This window comes from Ochotona curzoniae, unplaced genomic scaffold (genome assembly GCF_017591425.1).
Source record: "Ochotona curzoniae isolate NIBS_2020 unplaced genomic scaffold, NIBS_Ocur_1.0 contig_4792, whole genome shotgun sequence".
In the NCBI taxonomy this organism is placed as follows: domain Eukaryota; kingdom Metazoa; phylum Chordata; class Mammalia; order Lagomorpha; family Ochotonidae; genus Ochotona; species Ochotona curzoniae.
The window spans coordinates 4,035,164-4,056,247 of record NW_024466389.1 but is presented as its reverse complement, the minus strand read 5'-3'; the positions used below and the strand labels follow the sequence as shown (position 1 = coordinate 4,056,247).

The 21,084-nt window shown below is 46.6% G+C and overlaps 1 protein-coding gene across 1 annotated transcript in view; it reads left to right on the top strand.

The window, feature by feature from the left end:
- The window catches only part of RERE (arginine-glutamic acid dipeptide repeats), a 348,281-nt gene that overhangs the window by 243,901 nt on the left and 83,296 nt on the right, over nt 1-21,084 (top strand). The window contains exon 11 of the mRNA XM_040987860.1: nt 8,284-8,382. Within this exon, the coding sequence (XP_040843794.1) occupies nt 8,284-8,382 (99 nt within the window). The remainder of the gene's footprint in view (nt 1-8,283; nt 8,383-21,084) is intronic.

Genomic DNA, 21,084 nt, shown 5'->3' with positions numbered 1-21,084 from the left:
CAGGGGACTCGATTGAAAGCAGAGCGGCTGGGTCTCATTAGGCACTCATGTAGGGTGCCAGCATTGGAGTTGGCAGCCTAACGACATGCTTTAAGGCATGCCCTCTTCATTGAAATCATTGAAACTACATGAGGGGGCCTGGTGCAATAGCCTATTGACTAATGTCCTGACCTTAAATGTGCCAGGATCCCTTACGGGTGATGATTCTAATCTCAGCTGCCCTGCTTCCCATCCAGCTTCCTGCTTGTGGTCTAGAAGAGCAATTGAGCGCCTGGCAGCGTGGCGTAGTGACTAAGTCCTAATCTTGAATGCACCCAGATCCTATATAGCACTGGTTCTAATCCTGGCAGCCCCAGTTCCCATCCAGCCCCCTGCCTGTGGCCTGGGAAAACAGTCGAGGACGGACCAAAGCCTTAGGACTCTGTACCCATGTGGACCTGGAAGAATTTTCTGGCTCTTGGCTTCAGATCGGTGCAAGCAGCGGCCATTGTGGTCACTTGGGGAGTGAATCATTGGACGGAAAATGTTCGTCTCTGTCTCTCCCCTCTCTGTGTATATCTGACTGTGAGATAATAATAATAAAAAAAATCCTAAAATATAAGCAACAAAAAAAAAAAAGCATTTGAGGAATGCCCAAAGCTGTGGGACCCTGCCACTGGCTTGGGAGACCCACAGGAAAATCCTGGCTTCCAGCTTTGGATTGGCTAAGCTCTGGCCATTGTAGGTACTTGGGGAATGAATCAGCAGATGGAAGATCTCCTCTCTGTATATCTGTTTCGCAATAAAAAATAAGTAAATCTAAAAAAAAAAAAAAAGAAAAACAACCAAAAACTGCATGAGGAATGTTAAGATATACTCTAAATCTCACCTTTTTACTTTCATTTTGACAATTTCCTGTCATGTAAAAAGCATATTTTGCACAGCAGAAAGTTTGAAATCTTAGTGGACGGCAGTTATTGAGTATTTAGCCTGACCGCTGTCTCCCGCAGATGGGGTTTTCCTACAGACGTCAAAATGGCTGTAGTTGCAAAAGGATGCTTTTGTGTAGTAAAAACTGCCAGATGCACTGCCATTTGATCTGAAAAGGTCGTGGGAAAAGGTACATTGAAATTAAGTTATAAATTAAAATTTAAGAACAATATTTTGATGTGTAAGACCAGAGGTGTCAGAGCAGGGAAATGTAATTCATGGATTCATTGTGGATTGGAGGTACCTGACAACTGAGCCAGGCCGGAAGGAAAATTTATTTGCAACATCACACAGATAGCAAATGGCAGCTAAGATGAGAAGCCGGAGTAGCAACTTGAAGCCTGGAGGTAATTCACAGAGTTTATGCTAATAAGGCTGCCAGAGACCCAGAGATGCTTAATGACTGCTGTAATGTACAGACGTGTTGAGACCTGTGCTCATTTCTAATCATTTTAAAGGTAAGCCTTCCGCCTTGCTCTGTGAATTAGTACACTTTACAAATAAGCACTGGGGTTGATTCTCTCACCTCTCTGCCCGACATCTAAATTTGCTGAAATTTTAGAATTGTTTAGGCAGGGGAGTTAAGACATGAAACAAGATTTCTATCTATGGAAGGTTTGGGGAAGGATATAATTTAATGTTTATAGCAATCCATGAGAGGTTCAATCATGAGTTAATTAAACTGTAGGCAGTCATTAAGTATTATTTATTCGTTTGAGAGGCTTGCCAGTAAAGCACTTATATGTATTAAATTATAGAAGGTAATAAGCAGGGAACGATTTGTCAGGCAGAGTGAGAGTAGAGATTTAACTCGGGCGATTATGCAGAAAAGCATTTCTTTTCTTGCGGCCTAATCATTTCTTCTTGTTAAGCAGGAGGTCGGAGACTCTCAGCCACAGCTGCAGTAGTGGGCAGTGACTGCAGTGCCAATGGCTCTGCTGACCCACGTGCGGCCTGCGTGCTGTCAGGTAGCAGACACCCATCTAGAATATTGCTTCTTCCCTAGTTAGTAGACCCTGAAACACTGTGTCTCATTCAATGTTTTCCTTATTGTTTATTATTATTATTATTATTATTATTATTATTATTATATTGAAAAGGCAGATTGGGTTTATAGAGAGAGGAAGAAAGACAGAAAGATCTTCCATCTTCCTTTTGCTGGTTCACTACCCACGTGGCTGCAATGGCTGGAGCTGAGCCAATTTAAAGCCAGGAACAAGGAGCTTCTTCTGGGTCTCTCCTGCAGGCTCTGGGTCCCAAGGCTTTAGGCTGTCCTCTGTCACTTTTCCAGGCCACATGCAGGGAGCTGGAGGAAAGTGGAGCAGCTGAAACTCAAAATGGGGCCACATGGGATTCTGGCACTAGCAACATGAGGATTTAGCCATTGAACTGTTGGGCCAGACCCTACTGAGATCTTTTATGCAGCTGGCTTGGTGTGCCCAGACCCTGGGTAATGCACTGCGATGGAACTAACCCAAGTGTTTGTACGGTGACACTGCTGGGGATGTCTGCTCTTACTTTGGAGGGTCTCGGTTCAGGTCTTGGCACTCATGCTAGTGCACACACTGGGAGGCCACCAAAAAATGGCTTTAGTCCTTGGGATCCTTTTATCCATGCAAGAGACCTGGGTTGAGTGCCTGGCTCCTGGCTTCCACCTGTCCTGCCACCAGCTGTCACAGGCATTCGGGGAGTGGATCAGCAAATTGGAGATCTCTGTTTCTCAATCTTTCAATCAGAAAATAAAGAAATGAATAAAATGTTTTAAAACAGAAACTTTTATTTTTTGTAGCATAAAATCTCTACCGAGTCTGCTCTGTTAAGTTCATGTCTGACTTTGCACACCATCTTGTTAGGTTATTGGCTTAAGGAGTCACTTAAGATCCCGCCGTGTCCTTGGGGTCCCCACTGATGCAGAGGTGAAGCGAAGGAGGGCGTGCACCACCGGCAAGACCAGACAAACCAAGAAGGAAACAGAACCTGTGCAAGGATTCCAGGGAGCAAGCCCCAGGGACCAGGGCCGCATTGCTGGCAAGCAGCTTCTCCTGTGATGGTGGCCTGGCGGGAAGCCCTGAGTGGTGGTCCAACTCCTCAGAAAAAAACCTGGGTTCTAGTGAAGACTGCGCTTGTGCAGCAGTGTGATCATGATGTGGAAGTGAGATAGACAGATTTACAGTGGTTGGATTTCAAAAAAGAAAACCCCCAGCTGTGGTGATGGATCTTCAAGTGGCTTAAGCCAGGTCCTAGCCCGCTGTTGTGGCTGCAGGGCCGTGGAGCAGGTACAAGGTCTGAGTGCTTCTCTCATTAGGGGTGTTGGAAGAGTGGATACTGATAGAGTCAAGACGTTGTATTAGGCCCTTGCCTTTTTTTAAAAAACTTTATCTTTAATTCAGTGTCTCGGGCTTTTGAGGTTCATTGTATGGCTCTACATTGAGCACCGAATGGACACCTTTGTTTCTGTGTTTTGGACAAGGCTGTGTGAAGGTGTCTTTTTTTTTTTTTACGATTTATTTTATTTTTATTGCAAAGTCAGCTATAAACATAGGAGGAGAGACAGAGAGGAGAGAGAGAGGAAAATCTTCCGTCCAGTGATTAACTCTCCAAGTGACCCCGACGGGCCAGTGCTGCCCCAATCCAAAGCCAGGAACCAGGAATCTCCTCTAGGTCTCCCATATAGGTGGAGTGTCCCAAGGCTTTGGGCCGTCCTCAACTGCCCTCCCAGGCCACAGGCAGAGAGCTGGATGGGAAGTGGAGCTGCTGGGATTAGAACCGGTGCCCATATCGGATCCTGGTGCATTCAGGGCCAGGACTTTAGCCACTAAGCCACACCACCAGGCCCAGATTCTTGCCTTTGTGGTAGCTCCAGAAAGTGTGTTCTCTTATCCTCACTCTGAGTTTGCTAGCCTGCTGTGGCTGCCAAACCAGCTGCAAAGTCTATCTTCCATTAATCACATTTCTGTGGCTACAATGTGAAAACAGTTGAGCCTTTTTTCACCTCATTGTCATTGCAGTTTCCTGCAGTCACCTTCCTCGGGGACAGTTGGACGTCTTACTCAGATTAAAGAACCTTTCACTTAGGCAGTATTGGGGAGCCTGCGTGGTCTTGATCAAATGTTTAAAATTTGGGGCCCAGCATGGTGGCTAGCAGCTAAAGTCCTCACCTTGAAAGCGCCAGGATCCCAGATGAGGTCTGGTTCTAATCCTGGCAGCTCCACTTCCCTTCCAGCTCCCTGCTTGTGGCCTGGGAAAGCAGCCAAGGACGGCCCAAAGCCTTGGGACTCTGCACCTGCATGGGAGACCTGGAGGAACTTCCTGGCTGCTGACTTTGGATCAGCTCAGCTCCAGCCGTTGTTGTCACTTCGCGAGTGAATCATCAGGCGGAAGATCTTCTCTGTCTCTCCTCCTCTTTGTATATCTGACTTTGTAATAAAAATAAATCTTAAAAAAAAAACCCAAATGTTTAAAAATTTGAAACCTAAGGAGCATCTTTCACAAAATGAAGTTATTTAAATTTTTCAGTGCCAAGTGGCATATTGCTTATGACAGTTTTTAGAAATTTAAGATTAGTCAGTATTGCAGTAGTCTTACCAGATGAACTCAATGTGAATAATACAGTTGAAATGTCCAATTCACCTGTTCCTCAAGTGTTACTTTGTCTCCATCTGGAAAAAAATACTCCTCATAGATATCCAGCACACAAACCCTTTTTAGAAGGGTTTTCTATATTTGAGGGTGTGAGGCCGGGCAGTTACATTTAGACTGCCAGTACTGCATGCCAGTTCCCCGAGTGTGCACTGTCCTGAGGCACAGGCCTCTGATGTCCACGGCCATGGCCTGCACAGCACCTGTCACGGTGCCTGGCACCGTCGTGCACTGAGGATGTGTTGAAGGAATGAAGTGTGTGCTGAATTCTGTTGGTTTCCCCAGCGTTCTCTGAAGATAGCCTTTCATTGTCATGGAACTGTGCAGGTGATAGCAACCTCCAGATGTGACAGAAATATCTTCACTGTCATTGAAGTATGACAGTTTCCTTGTAGCTGAGTTGTTGCTTCCTTTGGATCTCGTTAACTGTGACCCAGAAATATTACGTGAGAATTTTCCAGAAATACCCAACTCATGTTTTACCAAAGTTTATGATATGTTGTAATTGTTGTGTTTTATTAGTCATCGTCGTTAACTGTGTGCTACTTAGGTGTATATATAGATGATGACATAGGCTGTGTGGGACTCTCTGCACTCCTGGAGGTCTGAGCTTGTGGCATAGCTTGCGTTTGCCTGAAGGCGTTTAAGGGTCCCTGAGAGTGTTCTGAGACAAGGTTCCTGTAAAGTACAAGTCAGCATTGGCAACGTGAGGAAGACTGCTCTTTTAGAAAGCTTCCTGTGGTTGCTAGGGTGTGCCAGAACCTACCCCGCATCCCCCACCTGTGGGCCCTGTGGCTTACCAGAGCATTTCTTTGGAAGCAGGTCACGATTTCACACTTGCAGCTTTTCCAGTGTGTCTTTATATAGGCACTCAGGATCGGGTTTGTATCTTGGGAAGTCTGGCTGATGGAACAGGACCGAAACACCTGTTACTGAGAGCTGCTTTGGTATGGTGGAGGTCAGAGCAGTTTCTTCAGGGGACTGTGCCAACTGGAGGAAAGCTTTGTAAAGGGTGTGGCACTGCAGGGAAAGGTTTGGGGAATACCTCCCTCCCCAGAAACCTGGCTGCAGGGTTAGTGTGCAGACACTAGGCAAGGCCATCTGCTCTGCTTGGTTCACCAAAAGGCAGGGCTGCCAGAGGGGTGAAGGACACTTGATGGCACGTCCGTCACTCAGCAACTTGCCTTTGATGCAGATCATGTTTTCTTAGGAGAAATTTCCTATACCAGGCATGTAAGATTTTAAAAGTTCCTTTTTTCTGTGTGCTGCATCAGTGCCAATTAAATTTCATAAAATACAATATAAAGGTAGTAATTATGTGAAAATGTATAGTTTTTGCTTATTTCCTAACTTTTTTTTTTTTTGCTAACTGTGCAAATATGACATGCAAGGAAAGTGATGACCTGGACATGGAATTGCTTGTTTAGCTGATGTGTTTCCTTATGTGACCCTGTCAGTAGCCCAAGAGATCCTTTTGAAGGTACTGGCTGCCGCTCACCAGCGTGCAGTGGGACTGGAATTTGAGTCTTGGCACCCTCACTGCGAAGTCTGTGGTTTTTCACACTTTAAATGCTTTGTAATTACTTCTTACAAAATGTTAATTTTGGCATGAACTTTTTAGAAACTTTTTAATCAACTTGTTTTAATTTCAAATGATTACTAAAATGTGTACTTTTAAAAATTGAATAGACATGCAGTTTTTCCTTTAATTCAGTTATAATCTACATTGAGCTCTCATTATAAACCTTGATTATATTACAGAACTTGGCAGGTATCTCCTTGTTTTTGGGTATTAAGCAAAACATGAAAATCTGAGTTGAGTCTTTCGCATCTGTGACAGAAGGCTGAATTGGAGTTTTTCAACAGTTGCTAATCAGCGAGGAGCATTGCAAACACCAGTGCGTTAGTATTCGGGCGCTGAGCTGCACTCCCAGTGCGACCTGCTCTAGCCTCTGCGACGGGTGTTTGCTTTTACGTTAGCTGACATGCTAACAGCATGCCATCTGAACTTCTCTTTCTTGATTTACAAGATTCTGGGAATCTAAAATTTTAAAACTCTGTTTTGCTAAATGAGCAGCAAAAATGGATATATATGATATCTCTTCCAATAGCAGATAACAGGTTATGAGAGAGTCTTGCTGTGTGTGTTTCAAGCATTTGTACATTTCCTTTATTCCACACACAGCTACTGCTGGCTACCTGTGTGCCTAGCCCAGGAAGGGCTACAGCAGGAGCTGGGGTGGGAGGCCGGACTTCGTGGCTTTCCTTGCAGCTTTGAGTTAGAGATACAGGTGTCTCCTACTATTCCTTGATTCCTGGCTGCGTCTGGGTGATAGCAATTGCTAGAGCGATTACTCATGACCTTGTCTTCCTGTGTTTGTTGTATCCCCACAGCACATCTCTTCCAGTTTGTTTCTGGAAATACTGCTGTGGCTTGCTCGGGCTTGTGCTGTATTTGTCCTGGTGTTAGGCACATGCTGGGGGAGCTTTGAGATATGGGCTTGAAGCACAGATGATGAGGCAATTCTGATTTTTTTTTTTTTTCACTGCTGACTCCCAAGGCCTAACCCCATTGCCTGGAGCGTAGGAGCTATCCAGTTGGCATAAAGTCACATGGGTTCAAGTAACCTGAGGTGTAGACTTGAATGGATTCTTTTTGGGTACAGCAATTGAGTACATTTAATTTAGCAGGTGTTTCTGGACTATCACCTTATGCTACAGATCGTGTTAGGCACTAGAGACGCATGTCTCAGCCAAAACCAGTACTTGTGAAAGGCAAGGCAGATTGGCAGAAGGAGTTTTGGAGGGACAGCTATGATTCAGGGAGCTTAGATGAAGAAGCCAAAGGACCTTCCACCCACTGTCTGTGCATCTGCTGACTGCAAGGTGGGGCTCAAACTGGGAGTGGATGGGGCCATTGAAGTCTGCAGGAGGATCTTAGCCAGGTAGAAGGGATTGGTGGTGCCCAGAACTGCCCAGCGTTGAAACACTGTGCAGTCCATAATCAGCTTTGACGAGAGAGAATCTGTGTGGAGAGACCAGCATCTCCTTTGTTGGTGCTGAAACACTAGCTTCCTAGCAGGGACTTGCCATCTTTGAAAAGTTCTTCCATTTAAACCACTTTTAGTTTTAGTAGCTCAAACATCAGAACTGTTAAGAAGAAAGAACATACATAGTCTAGTAGGTTCCTTGGCTGCTTTGGGGAAGGGTGAGGCAAGCATGGCGGTCCTGATGCTGGCTGGGATGGATTTTTGACTGTAGGTGGTAAACGCTTTTCCTTGATCTTTCTGTGTTTCCTGCTCTTTGAAGTGGAGGCACGGAGGGGCTGCTTTCCTCACAGGTCTAGGCAAGACCGTGAGGGTGTGCGTGACATGGACTGTGCCCTGGGCCAGCCAGATATGCACCAGTTGCCACTTCAGTGTTGTCAGTCCAGTTCCTACTGTTGCCAGAAGCTTCTTTGCTTTCCAGGTCTCCTTCTCCCAGAACAGTTGGGACCCCAGGGTGGTGGTGGTGGAGTTTGGGTTGCTTGGCTGAGGACAGGTGGCCTCAGTGGCTGGAGGCAATTATGAGTCCTGTGTGTCCCCTTCTGCTAAAACAGGAAATACAGATTTACTTCTCTGTTAATTTGTTCTGGTATTTGGTGCAGTTAGCTAACTGGAATTGTTGCTCTTCCAGCTCCATGAAAGCGGTTACGATGCTGGCAAGGCCCTGCAGCGCCTGGTGAAGAAGCCGGTGCCCAAGCTGATCGAGAAGGGCTGGACTGAGGAAGAAGTGGTGAGCATGAACCAGTGCAGGCCTGGGTTCTGGGTCACTGAGACTTTTGCTTCTCTTGGCATTGCCCTGCCTGGGCAGAGGCCCTGCTGTGCAGACCAATCAAGGGGGAAGAGTCTTCATGCCTCATAATCGCACCTGAAAGATTAGGCTCCATAGATGGTGGCAGTGATTTTTCCAATTTCATAGGAATAGGAGAAATTGATAACTATTGCTAAAAATTTAATTAGGTCTTATTTTTGTTGAAGTTAGCTTGTGTTTCTTGACTGTTCTGAGATGCAAACAAGTTAAAAATGAATTGCTGTATAACCTATAGTAAGGCTCAGACCTTGTCTTCTTTTGAAGGTTTGCAAGACCCTTAACGAACTGAGTGTAGAATACTGCTCCAGAGCAGGAAGCCTAAGTGTGGTTTAGCGCACAGTGGGTTTACTTCCTCAGCCTCTTGCTGTGCTTTGCCAGCTGAGCGGAGAGGGGAGTGGGCCACCAGAACAGACTTGCCAGTCCATGAATTCCCACACAGCAGACAGGTCTCGTGAAGCTGAAGCCACATCTGCTGTAAGCGGAAGGAACCTCCCCTAAGAGTGCTTGTTGCTCAGAGTAGCTTTGCTGCTGAAGGAAGTGCGGCTGCAGCCACTGACATGCACTCCCCAGTGTGCTGAAAGAAGGTGGGGAAAGTGGAGGTGCTTACTCGGTCTTACTCACTTGGATTTCATTCAGCAGCATTTGTTGAGTGCCTGCTGCATGCCAGGAGCTGCACCTGGAGCACAGAGGACACCACGCCAGCAGGTCCCTCCTGATGGGGTCAGCGTTTAAAGCAGGAATGCCATCTGAAATCATTTTGTGTTGAGTAGAGGTGAAAGGTGGAGGACACTAGAGTAGGATTAGTGGAAGAAGCTCCACTGGCTGGGGGTGCCATCGCATGTGAGGGGAGGGGTGTTGGGAAAGCTTGATGACTTGCGTCTTAGTAAGGTGTTAGTTAGGGAAGGGAACTGTAGAGCATCAGGGAGAAGAAAATTCTGAGCCCACGGTTATGGTTGACACACTCAGGAAACTGAATTTTTAAATGTTTCTTAAACAGCACTTGGGGATTGGCACAGGGGTGCATGGTGTTTGGGGGTCTCTGACCAGGGTGGGGGGGAGACAGGGTTAAGTGTATTTCTGTAGACCACGGAAAAGGCATGGGGATTTTTCTGACAGTGTGGCCCACTCCCCCACTGCTCAGTTGGGTATTGGAAAGGCCAGGCATCGGAACTGGTGGTGAGAACTAGTGAGACCCAGAATGTGTGTTCGATAGAACCAGGAAAGTTTGTTTGTGGAATGGCCATGATGGGTTGAGTGGGGGCAAACCAGGAGACAGCAGAGATGGCCCTCTTGGTTTAGTAACAGAAAGACCATTTTGTAGTCCCCTGAGATTTCCATTTTATGAAATTAAAGATGAAATTAATGCAACTGTTTTGTTGTTGTTGAAAGGCAAAGGTAGAGATGGGGAGATACCTTTGCTCAACTCCCCGGACACATCTAAGAGCCAGGCCCAGGCCAGGCTGAAACCAGAAGGGCAGCATTCAGCCTCCAGCTGCCAACTCCCAGTGCGCACCTTGGTATTAGTAGAAAGCTGGGTTGGAAGCAGACAATGTAACCCAGGTACCCTGATGTGTGATGCAAGCATTCCAGCACCTCCCCTGGTATAGCTATACACACTTAGTAAAGAGATTGACACATTTTAAAGACTTTCTAGCATTTGGAAAGTGACAAAGTAAAACCATTGAGGGTTTTTTTTTCCCTTAAAGATTTATTTATTTATTTGAAAGAGTTACAGAGGAGGAGAGTGAGATCTGATGGTTCACCCCCCACGTGACTACGATGGCTGGGGCTGGCCAGGAGCTTCCTCTGGGTCTACATGTGGTTGGCAAGGGCTTAAGCTTTTGGGCCACCTTCCTGTTCTGCTTTTCTCAGACATTGGCATGGAGCTGAACAAGAGCCAAACGGCATGGTCTTGAACCAGGGTCCGTACTGCATGCCCATGTTGACTGCCGATTTCACCTGCGTCATCACAGTGCCAGATACAACATTCAGTTATTTTGAGATATCATGTTGACACTGTTGTTCACTATAGAAGCATTGATGTGAGAGGGAGATGAGAAATTTAATTTGTAAGATTTTAAAATTCTGCAAAATGGGTCCTGCATGATGGCTCGGTGGCTAAATCTTCGCCTTGCACATGCCAGGATCCTATATGGGGGCTGGTTCCAGTCTGAGCTACTCCTCTTCCCTTCAGCTCCCTGCTTGTGCCCTGGCAAAGTTAGAGGACAGCCCAAAGCCTTGGGCCCTTGCACCTGTGTGGGAGACCTGGAAGAAGCTCCTGGCTCCTAGCTTTTGATTGGCTCAGCTCCAACCCTTGTGGACACTTGGGGAGTGAACCAGCAAGTGGAAGATCTTTCTGTTTCTCATTCTGTCTGTATATCTGCCTTTCCAATTAAAAAAAAATCTTTAAAAAAATCAGCAAAATGCTTTGCTGGAAGAAAGCTACAGAGATAAAAAGAATAGAGCAAGAATGTCAGCCACACTTTCTAAGTTTGCCATCCTGGACGGGCACTGCTGCAGGACCCTGTGCAGGACCGCTGTCCTGGTCCCTGTGCACTGTCACAGCTGCTACCCTGCTTACTGTCCCCAGTTCCTGAGCCTTCTCCCATCTGTCACCTCTGTCCCTCCTGATGGCCCCTCCAGCCCTCCCCCAGACACAGTGCTTCCACCTCTCTCTCCCTTCGTTTTTCCCATGATCTTCATTTCCTCTGGAATTTTTCAAATATACAACACAAAGTCCCCTCTTCCTGCTTAGAAGCAAGCTGTCTCTCTGCTGCAGTCAGCTTGTGTTGTTGGGAAGGATACTGGCTGCCCCCCATGGAGAGGGGGTGGGGCACCTCACACAGCAGGAGTCCCAGTACTTAGACCAGGATAATACTTGACTACATAAATCCATGTCAGTTTGGATGCGTCTTCATCTTGATTTCTTCCTGTTTCTCGCAGTCCTCACCATGCAGAGGGAGGGAGCTGCAGGAAGCACCTGCTGAGTGCATCCACAAAGGGTCCCAGTGAATAGGTTTGTGCTGGAACCGGGCAGCCAGCTCTTTCCCCTACCTGGGTTTGGGTGGTGTCCCTGTGGTCCCCAAGAGTGCTTTCACACTCTCCCCTCCCTGCCAACCCCCAGGAATCACAGGAACATGCAAAACAAATGTGTCCTAACCCCCTTCTTACTCCTCTGTGGAGCATGCTGGTGAGTTGCCCTTGCCTGTCATCTTACCTGCCTTTGCATTCACGGGGACTGCAGCTGCTGCTTCTGTGAGAGCGCTGCTGGGTTGAGCAGCCCGCTGACTGGGGACTCCCTCTCCGGCCCTTTCACGGCTCGGCTCAGTGCTTCTCCCAGCCATGCTGTTTCTGAACTGCATTGTAGTTCTAACCCTTTTGCCTTCACCAACAGCTGGCTCCCTGCAGCCTTTGTTTCTTTGTTTCACCACTAGCAGCCTGCTACTGGTTTTTACTGTAGGTGAGGAAGAATAATGTTGATGACTCTGATGGGGTAGCTGCCCTTGATCTAGCTTCCTTTCTTTTTTCTCTTCCTCCTCCTGTCATTAGAACCAACATAAACACTCAGGCTCTTCTTTCTGGGCCTCCTTCTTCTCTCTCTTTTTTTAAAATTACTTTATTTTGACAATCTTTAGATAGCTGATTAGGACACAAATGGTCAAGGGCTCTTTCCAACCCTGTCTTCCACTTGAACCAATGAGTGTTGCAATCCAGCCTGATTCTGCCCAGCACACCCTTGGGCATCACAAACCAGTGGGAGCTGCAGCCTAGTTGGAGTGACCTGCAATAACCCCCACCAGGCCTGCCCCCTGCCCTGATTTCTGTGCTTGCCAGTGTGTGTAGCAGATTAGTCCAGTCTGTCCCACACACTTCTGGGCCTTCTTTAAAATAACTAATGCCACAGCTGTCAGGTAATAGGGCGGTTCTCACCCCATATTTCCTCTGTAACTCCTTCAACAGTTAGTGTGTATTTAGGTGAACTTGCCTTGGAGCTGAGAGATAGTTCACATTTAAGCTGAAGGCAAATTTGTGCCAGTTGCTACCAAATTCTAACCAGATACTGAAAGTGAATTCTGTGTTCTTGGAGTTACTATGAGAAACATCAGACCCATTCATGAAGCTAATTGGATATCATGGTGTGGTCAAGAGGGAGCCAGGGTCAGTGGCCACGCACTCTCTGGGAGTCAGCTGCTAGATAGCCAGTTTCACTTAGCTTTTTATTTGCTTATTTATTTATTTATTTATTTATTTATTTATTTATTTATTTATTTATTTTTATCGCAAAGTCAGATATGTACAGAGAGGAGGAGAGACAGGAAGATCTTCCATCTGATGATTCACTCTCTAAGTGACAGCAATGGCTGGTATTGCGCCAATCTGAAGCCAGGAGCCAGGGACTTCCTCCAGGTCTCTCACGCGGGTGCAGGGTTCCAAGGCTTTGGGCATCCTCGACTTCTTTCCCAGGCCACAAAGCAGGGAGCTGGATGGGAAGTGGGGCTTCTGGGATTAGAACTCACACTCATGTGGGATCCTGGTGTGTTTAAGGCAAGGGTTTTAGCCACTAGGTCACCATACCGAGCCCTCACTTCACTTTTTAGATTTTATTTTTAAAATTGTTTATATAAATGAGAAGGACACATGCCCATGTGTAGCACCCAACAGGGTAGGGAAGATTGAGACTTGGAGGAAGGTAGGTGTGACTAAGGCTTCCAATTTTTTCTTTTTCCTTTGTATCTAGAGTGGTGAGAGAGTGAGTAGGGGGAAGGGTTAGTATGAGGATAGGACTGCTCCTTGCTGCCAAACTACATCAGAACCTAGGGATGGGAGATGGCCACTGGTGTCATCTCAGAGACCCCAAGATGGGGAACAGTGTTTTGACTTAGTGGTTGATTTCATTGCTCCAGGGTTGGGAAATCTTTTCAAGGTCCACTGGTTGATAAAGTCCACCTTCGTGCATTCAGTCACCAAGACAGCTACTACCAAGGCGAGGCCAGGAGCGTTGTCTAAACTGTATTTTCCATCTCCTAGTGAGGCTGATCTAGGTTCATGGGCTCTGTGCAGTTTCATGAGTATTGAAAGTACCAACCAGAAGTCATCTTAATTGGTACAACTTGTGAAGAGAAAGGAAGAAATACAGATCAGAACTTCAAGAAAAAACAAAACCAGATTATTGAGTTTTTAATTAAACATGATGAACATATTTAAATACGACGCAGAGGCCTCAGGCTGAAGTGCACCTAATCGAAGCAGATTAAGGCGCCCTTGCATGCTTGGCTGGTTATTAATTCTGTTTGTTTATGCATGCAAGTGAAAGGTAGCATTTGCTGCTGTTGCGTTGTTGCTTATTGCACTGGGATTCCTTTCCCGCCTGGTGCTGCTCTCTTAATTAGCATTCAGCTGTTGATTATGGAAATACTAGGATGCTGATTGAATTCTGTTTAAAATTCAAGGCCTGTATTCTCCTTGTGTTTGGCCTGACTCCAAGGGTTGTAAGAATGGGCACTCCACTGAACTGTGGGTTCACCTTCTGCTTCCCATGCAGTTGGCCTTATTGGGTGTTTGAAATTACTTTCATGTTGAATTAGTTTTCAGCAAAAAATTCAAGTGTGGCCTGAGGTGAAGCTTTTGTTGTTTATGCAACATTACTGTGGGGTATTTCCGTTTCAGCAGGGTAACCTTAGTTTTAATCTAGAAATATGCTACCCTTGAGTATTTTGTACTAATTTTGATATACTACATTAAGGGGAACAAGAGCTCTGAAAGTTTTATTCAAAAATAGTTAACCCATGGTGGTGATAAACCTTAATTGACCATGTACATAGATTTGTGTCTAAGTTCATAAATTTAGAAATTCTAAAACATCAAAACCTATCTTCAATTTGAAGCTCAATTTATCATAAATAAAGATGAAAATTCTTCTTTCAAAATTGACATGTCACAGCAACCTAATTTTCTGAGTGTGATGCATTGAGCCTGTGCAGCTGCTCAAGGCCTTGCACAACGCACACAGCTGCTTGCAAGGTTGGTGTCTTCCCCAGCAGTGGCTTACGGTACTTGCGTCGTGCCCCTTCTGCAATTGACAGCAAAGTCAGTTAAGGTCCTCTAGTAGCGAGGCGAAGGGACGCTTTAAGGCAGGCTCACATGTGATCGACTGTCTCAAATCCATGTTTCAAAATTCTACAATCACAGTGTTGGGTAAGACTTCATTGTGTGGTATTTTATGGAAGATTTGCAGAGTTACTAACCATTTTTGAGTCATTCAGAAAGTGCTAATAGCAGGATCCTGTAGATCCTCCAGTGTGAATCCATTCATATTATTCTTTCTTAAAAAATATTTTATTGGGCCCAGCACAGTGGCTTAGCAGCTAAAGTCCTCACCTTAAATGCGCTGGGATCCCATAAGAGCACTGATTCTAATCCCTGCAGCTCCACTTCCCATCCTCAATGGCCAGTGCTGCGCTGATCCAAAGCCAGGAGACAGGAACCTCTTCCAGGTCTCCCACGCAGGTGCAGGGTCCCAAGACTTTGGCCGTCCTCAACTGCTTTCCCAGGCCACAAGCAGGGAGCTGGATGGGAAGTGGAGTTGCCGGGATTAGAACCAGCGCCCATATGGTATCCTGGCACATTCCAGTTGAGTATTTCAGCTGCTAGGCCACCGTGCAGGCCCCTCTCATGTTTTGTTTTCAGTATTGTTTTTATTTAGTATTCTTGAGAGAGATGCCCATATGGGCCTCAATTTAGGCTGGGGGAGGTTGAGCTATGGAAGAACTGGGTGCAACAGTTTTTTCCTTGTTTGATGATGATACCTTAGAGACCCGATATAGGGAAGAGTGTTCCAAGGGTGTTGCTTGAATGATTTTGATAGGTCTGAGACATGGTCAGCTTTGTTGCAGCAGGATTGAATCTGAGATGTTGTCAGCTTTGTCACACCAAGACTGAGGAAACTGGCCAAGCAAGTCCACTGTCCTGCATCTGTAGACCCAGATACTTGCCGCAAGGCTTGGGCAAGAGAACTGTCCAACCTGTTTTGCTTTGCATTCTCTGATGAGTCCATTGACATCCTCTGCTGGCCTAGATGAACTGGCTGTCATGTCCCCCATATGCCTCTGGGCATGCTGTCCACTGAGGTCCAGTCCTAGTACATGTATTACAAGGTTGGGCCACATTTACTGTGATTTTTCCTTTGGCCAGGATTTGATTCCATCCATCTACTTGGAAAGTCCACCAAAAACCTTGCCTGGAGTGACCTCACACTTGACTCTTATTTGTACCAGCCAGTGTAAGGGTCAGATGTGATCTATTTCCTGCGGCAGCCAATGCACATACTGGAGTGGATGCAGCTGCCTGATTAGTTCAGCCCCAGCCCCTTCTCTCATGCAGACTGGTAGGTTCTGCAGCCTAGCCCAGCCCAACCTACCATAGCCCTGTTCTTCATACACACCAGTGGGTACTATGGCCTAGTCAGGACAAGACCCAGTAAGCTAACAGCACTACCTGCCAGCCCTAGATTTTTTGTGTGCCAGCATATACTGCGATCTATCCCAGTTCACCCATGTCCCACCTGACTCTAGTGAGTATCCATATCCTGCTCCTTGAGCTGGCCCATCTATATGCTGACAGGTACTGCCACCTTGACCAACCTGGCTAACCCCCAGCCCTGGCTATCATTTCACCGGCTGGAGCTGAAGCCTAACAAAAGACTGCCCACAGTTCCCCTACCAAGCCTTTTTCCAGCCCTGGATCTTGCATCTGCCAGGGGGTACTGCAGGCAAGGCTGGCCTGCACTCATTCTGGTTCTCGTATGTGATAGTGGGTATGGTAGTCTGACCTGTCCTCAGACCCAGCCCACATGCCAGCTGACAGGTTCTGTAGCCCTGTCCAGATCCACCTCCGCCCTGCCCTGCCCAACCCAGCTCTCAGACTCAGCAGTGGACGCAGTGGCTGAGTAGGGAATGCTCCTGCACATGTTGCGTCTCAGTCTGAGATGGCTCACCTTCTGTCTCAGCCTGGCCTTTTTTTTTTTAGATTTATTTCTTTTTTCTTTTTTTGCAAAGTCAGATATACAGAGAGGAGGAGAAACAGAGAAAATCTTCCAACCACTGATTCATTCCCCATGTGACCATAACGGTGGGAGCTGAGCCAATCCGAAGCCAGGAGCCTTCTCCAGGTCTCCCATGTAGTTGCAGGGTCCCAAGGCTTTGGACTTTCCTCGACTGCTTTCCCAGGCCACAGGCAGGGAGCTGGATGTGAAGCGGGGCTGCTGAGCCTCCTTTCGGTCCCAGCTCTCGCCAGTGAATGCAGCAGCCTAGCTTAGTCTGGCCTAACCCCAGCCCTCATGTGACTCAGTGAGTGTTGCTGCCCAACTCCACCTGGCCTGAACCCTGTGCCACTGCATGCTGCAAAATGGCCCACGTCAACTGCTCCTAGACATAGCCCACTTGTATGCTCATGGGTGCTGTGATGCAGCCTGGCCTGATCTGCTCAGTCCTTTCTCTCATGGTCACCAGTGGGAGCTGTGACCTACCAGGGGAGTTCCCTAAGCTCCTCTATGAGGCCTGTGCCCAGCTCTAGATCTTGCATGTGCCAGTGGGTGCTGTAGCCTAACCTGGTGTGGCTGGTCCCCATTCCTGACAGTCACTAATAGGTACTGCAGCCTAACCCTACTGGCCTACACCCATTCCAGCTCTTACTGGTAAGTGCTACAGTTTAGCTCAGCCTGGCCCACCCCCATGCCCAGCTCTGACCGTGTGGGTACCACAGCTTAGCCTGGCTTGTCTCATACCCATTCTGGCTCTCACAAGCCCAAAGGCAGACTGATGAAAATGGGTGCTACAACCTTGCCCAGCATAGTCCACCTCCAACCTCAGCTTCCGCACTCGTCATTGGGATTTGCAGGCTTAGTAGGAAAGTTCCTAAAGTTCCCCTACCAGGTCTGTTCCAGCCCCCAGATCTTGCCTATGCTGGCAGGGACTTTATCCCAGCCCAGTATGACCCACCCACAATGTCAGCTTTTACTGGCAGGTTATACAGCCTGTTCCAGCTGGGTGCAGCCCACACTCCGTCCTGGCTCTTGTGTGTGCGAGTGAGTGCCACAGGCTGGAACAGCCTGGCCTGTCCCCAGACCTGCCTCATGTTACATGCCTAGTGCTGCAGGCTTGCATCCCCAGCTCTAGCTCTTGTGCTCCCCACTGTGGGTTGTGACTTAGCAAAGTAGTTCTCCAAGTTCTCTTCTTGCACTTGCTCAAGCCTTGGGTCTCACACATGCTGGCAAGTGCGTGGCCCTGCTTGCCGTGGTCTGTCCTCAGACTTGCATGTGCCAGCAAGTCTGCAACCTAGCCTAGCCCGGCCTCCACTCCAGCCTTGGCTCCTCTGAGTTTCAGATGAACTCTGTTGTCCACTCTTAGCCAGATTGTCACCATTCCCAGCTCTTGCACAGATCAGAGGGTGTGGAGTTCCATAGAGGCTCACCTGAAAGTCCCCTAAAGAACCTGGCCCCAAATCTGATTCTCTCGCATTTTGGTAAGTGCTGTGGCCCAGCCCGATGGGGCAGGTACCTTGGCCTGACCCAGACATGCCTTCCAGTTCCACCCTCAAAACTACTCTGTCTTAGCTTCCTTGATACCTCCAAGTACAGTGGCTGGAGAAATCATTTCTCCCCTGTCAGTCAAACACCCTCAGCTGCTCTCTTCAACATGTCCGCATACCCACTGCCCTGAGCAGTTTGTTGCCCCTTGCCTGAGTGCTGGGGTGGGCTGTCCCAACCTGTTGTTCCCAAACTTCCTCATATATCTTGGGGAAAAAAAAAAGACTAGGCAACAATGCTTGCACACTGGTATAGATCACACAGATTTACCATTAACCAGGTTCTGAGTGCCCACCAACTATTAGCCTCCTTTCTTCCAGCAGTGGAACTCCTGCCTAGTTATAAGGCAGCCAAGAAAGTTTCCTACACTTGAGGTGCTATTAAATAAATTTTTTAAAAAGATTTATTTATTTATTTATTTTTAATAGGAAAGTTAGATATACAGAGAGGAGGCGAGGCAGAGAGGAAGATCTTCCAATGATTCACTCCTCAAGTGGCCACAATGGCAGGAGCTGGGAGCCTCTTCTGGGTCTCCCATGCAGGTGCAGGTCCCAAGTCTTTGGACAGTCCTTGACTGCCTTGCCAGGCCACAACTAGGGAGCTAGATTTGAAGTGGGGTAGTCGGGATTAGAATTGGTACCATATAGGATCTTAGCTCATTCAAGGGAAGGACTTTAGCCACTGGGCTACCATGCCAGTCCAAAACTTTGCTTTTAATCCAAAATATTGATTTGTTGTATGTAATATGTTATACGTTCTGTAAATTTTCAGTTGAGTTAAAGTAGATTTTCCTGTCAGCAAGTTACCCTTCTTACACTTTTTAAAAATTTATTTTTATTGGAAAGTTGGATTTATAGAGAGAAGGAGAGAGAGTAAAGATCTTACATATGTTGTTTCTCTCGATGCAGCTGCAACAGCTGGAACTGAGCTGAGCCAAAGCCAGGAGCCAGGAGTCTCTTCCAGGTCTGCCACGTGGGTGCAGGGTCCCAAGGCTTTGGGAGATGTTCTTACTGTAATCCGTGTTGTATATGTGTGTATATATAATCAGTCCTGAAGTATCACAGAGGTGCAGATTTGGATGAGATTTGCCAAATACTTCAACTCTTAATAAAATTGGGCTATCCTTTTCTATACTCTACTCCCATCAGCCTTTGAGGCTCTTATTTAAAGAAGTTGATAGTATCAAGTCCTTTTGGAGATTAGACAGTGAATGAAGAATCAATTGAACATATGGAAAAGTTGACATGTGAGGTGTTCAGTTCTCTTAGTTTGCAGCAAGATCCCACTTTTTAACAAGATGTAGAGAGAAACATGTTGGTAAAATCCTTTAGTAAATGAGATAGCGCAAGCATCAGAAAGGAGGAGATAATTGAAAATTTTGCTTGGTATTTCATGTCTGTGGACATGACCTCTGGATTAGATCTGCAAATCCAGCCATGACCTTACCTTTCACATTTCTGGTTTATTAATTCCTAGGCCTTCTCCTTATCTTGTAGTCAAAGAAGTTGATATTTCCATCTTTCTCTTCTTTTTAGACTAGCTCTTTCTACTATTGCTTTTCACCAGGGAAATTTATTGCCCCTTAGCCCAATTTTTAGATAATTGCTTTAAAAAGCCAACCGTGCATTGTGTGTTTTCCCTGCTGCATGTGTGTGAGTGTGCATCAGTGTTTGTGCATGTATGGGTTGAGGCCTTGGAGTGTGCAGAACAGTGTAGACCCCTGAAAGATAACCCCACACTGAATTCAGACATGCTCTAAATTATTCCTTACTGCTTGGGGTAATCTTTTTAAGTCAAAGATTAAGGCATTTTTCATTTTTGCTTAAGGGGGGGAGCATTCAGAGGGAATCTTCAGCTTGAAAGATGATAAATACTAGAGCAGTTGATTATTGAGGCCATGTTTTCCATCTCCTTTTCAAGGACGCGTACAAAATGGAGAGAGCAGACACTGTCACCTGCTCTCCATCGTCTACCTCTGTTCGTTTAAACAGTGAGCAGAGAACACAAGGGGCTGGAGAGATTGCCTTTGCTCACCTACACTCCAAGTGGTTGTTTTATAAATGAAGAGAGTGGAGACCCGTTTTGTTATGCAATTTCCTAGCAACGACCTAGAGTCATCTTTTAAATTATTATTAGTTTGAGAGTCATTTTTAATGTGTGTGCTCTGTGTAGGATACAGGAATGTCATGTTTTCATGGGTGACACATAGTAGACTGGTGAGTAGAATTCAGGGTTGAGGGAGGAAAAAAAGGCAGAATGCAAGAAGGCTGCCAGGAAAGAAGGTAACTAATGGACCTCTGCCTTCTCATTTAGGGACACTTTGTCGTCAAATAGATGCAGTAATGGCCTTGTAGCCTCCCTTTGTTGTCTTGGCTACTTTTTGTATTCCGTACTGGTGTTTTGTTCTCCAGCACCCTGCCTGTTGCTTAGACACACTTGCCCTGATGTTTCAGCACTTGCTTTCAGACCTGTTTCTTCCCCCCCCCCCCTTATTTTTGACAATCTTTACATAGATGATTAGGACACAAAGGATCAAGGGCTACAGGAAAGTAGGTAAGACTAGATACTAGATAAGACTATTGTTTCCATATTATTGTTTCCCCCCCATCCATCTCTGGGGTAAAGGGGGAGACAAAGGGAGTAGCCCCATCCAGCTTCTAGCCCATCCCAGGTCCCAGATGTGGGGCATGCATTAGGGTCCTGCTCATATGGTTTTGATAATTCAACAGTTCTAAATTGCTGCCAATCTCACCATTCCAAGCAGGATGAAATCGCTCCAGAATCCACTGGTTGACATAGTCCACCTTAGAGTCTCCAGCTTGCCCAGATTTTCACTGCCAACACATGGCTGGGGTAGTTGATTGATTTTTTTTTTTTTTTTGTCCTCCATCCTCTGTGTGGTACCAGGTGTCCTCTGCAGGTTCCGATGGACTGCCATATCCTCCTGTGCACCTGGATATGCTGTCCACTGCTCCGACTGGGCCACTGAGGAGCCTCGACTCTGACACTGGCACTCCATGGTCAGACCAGGGAACCTGTAC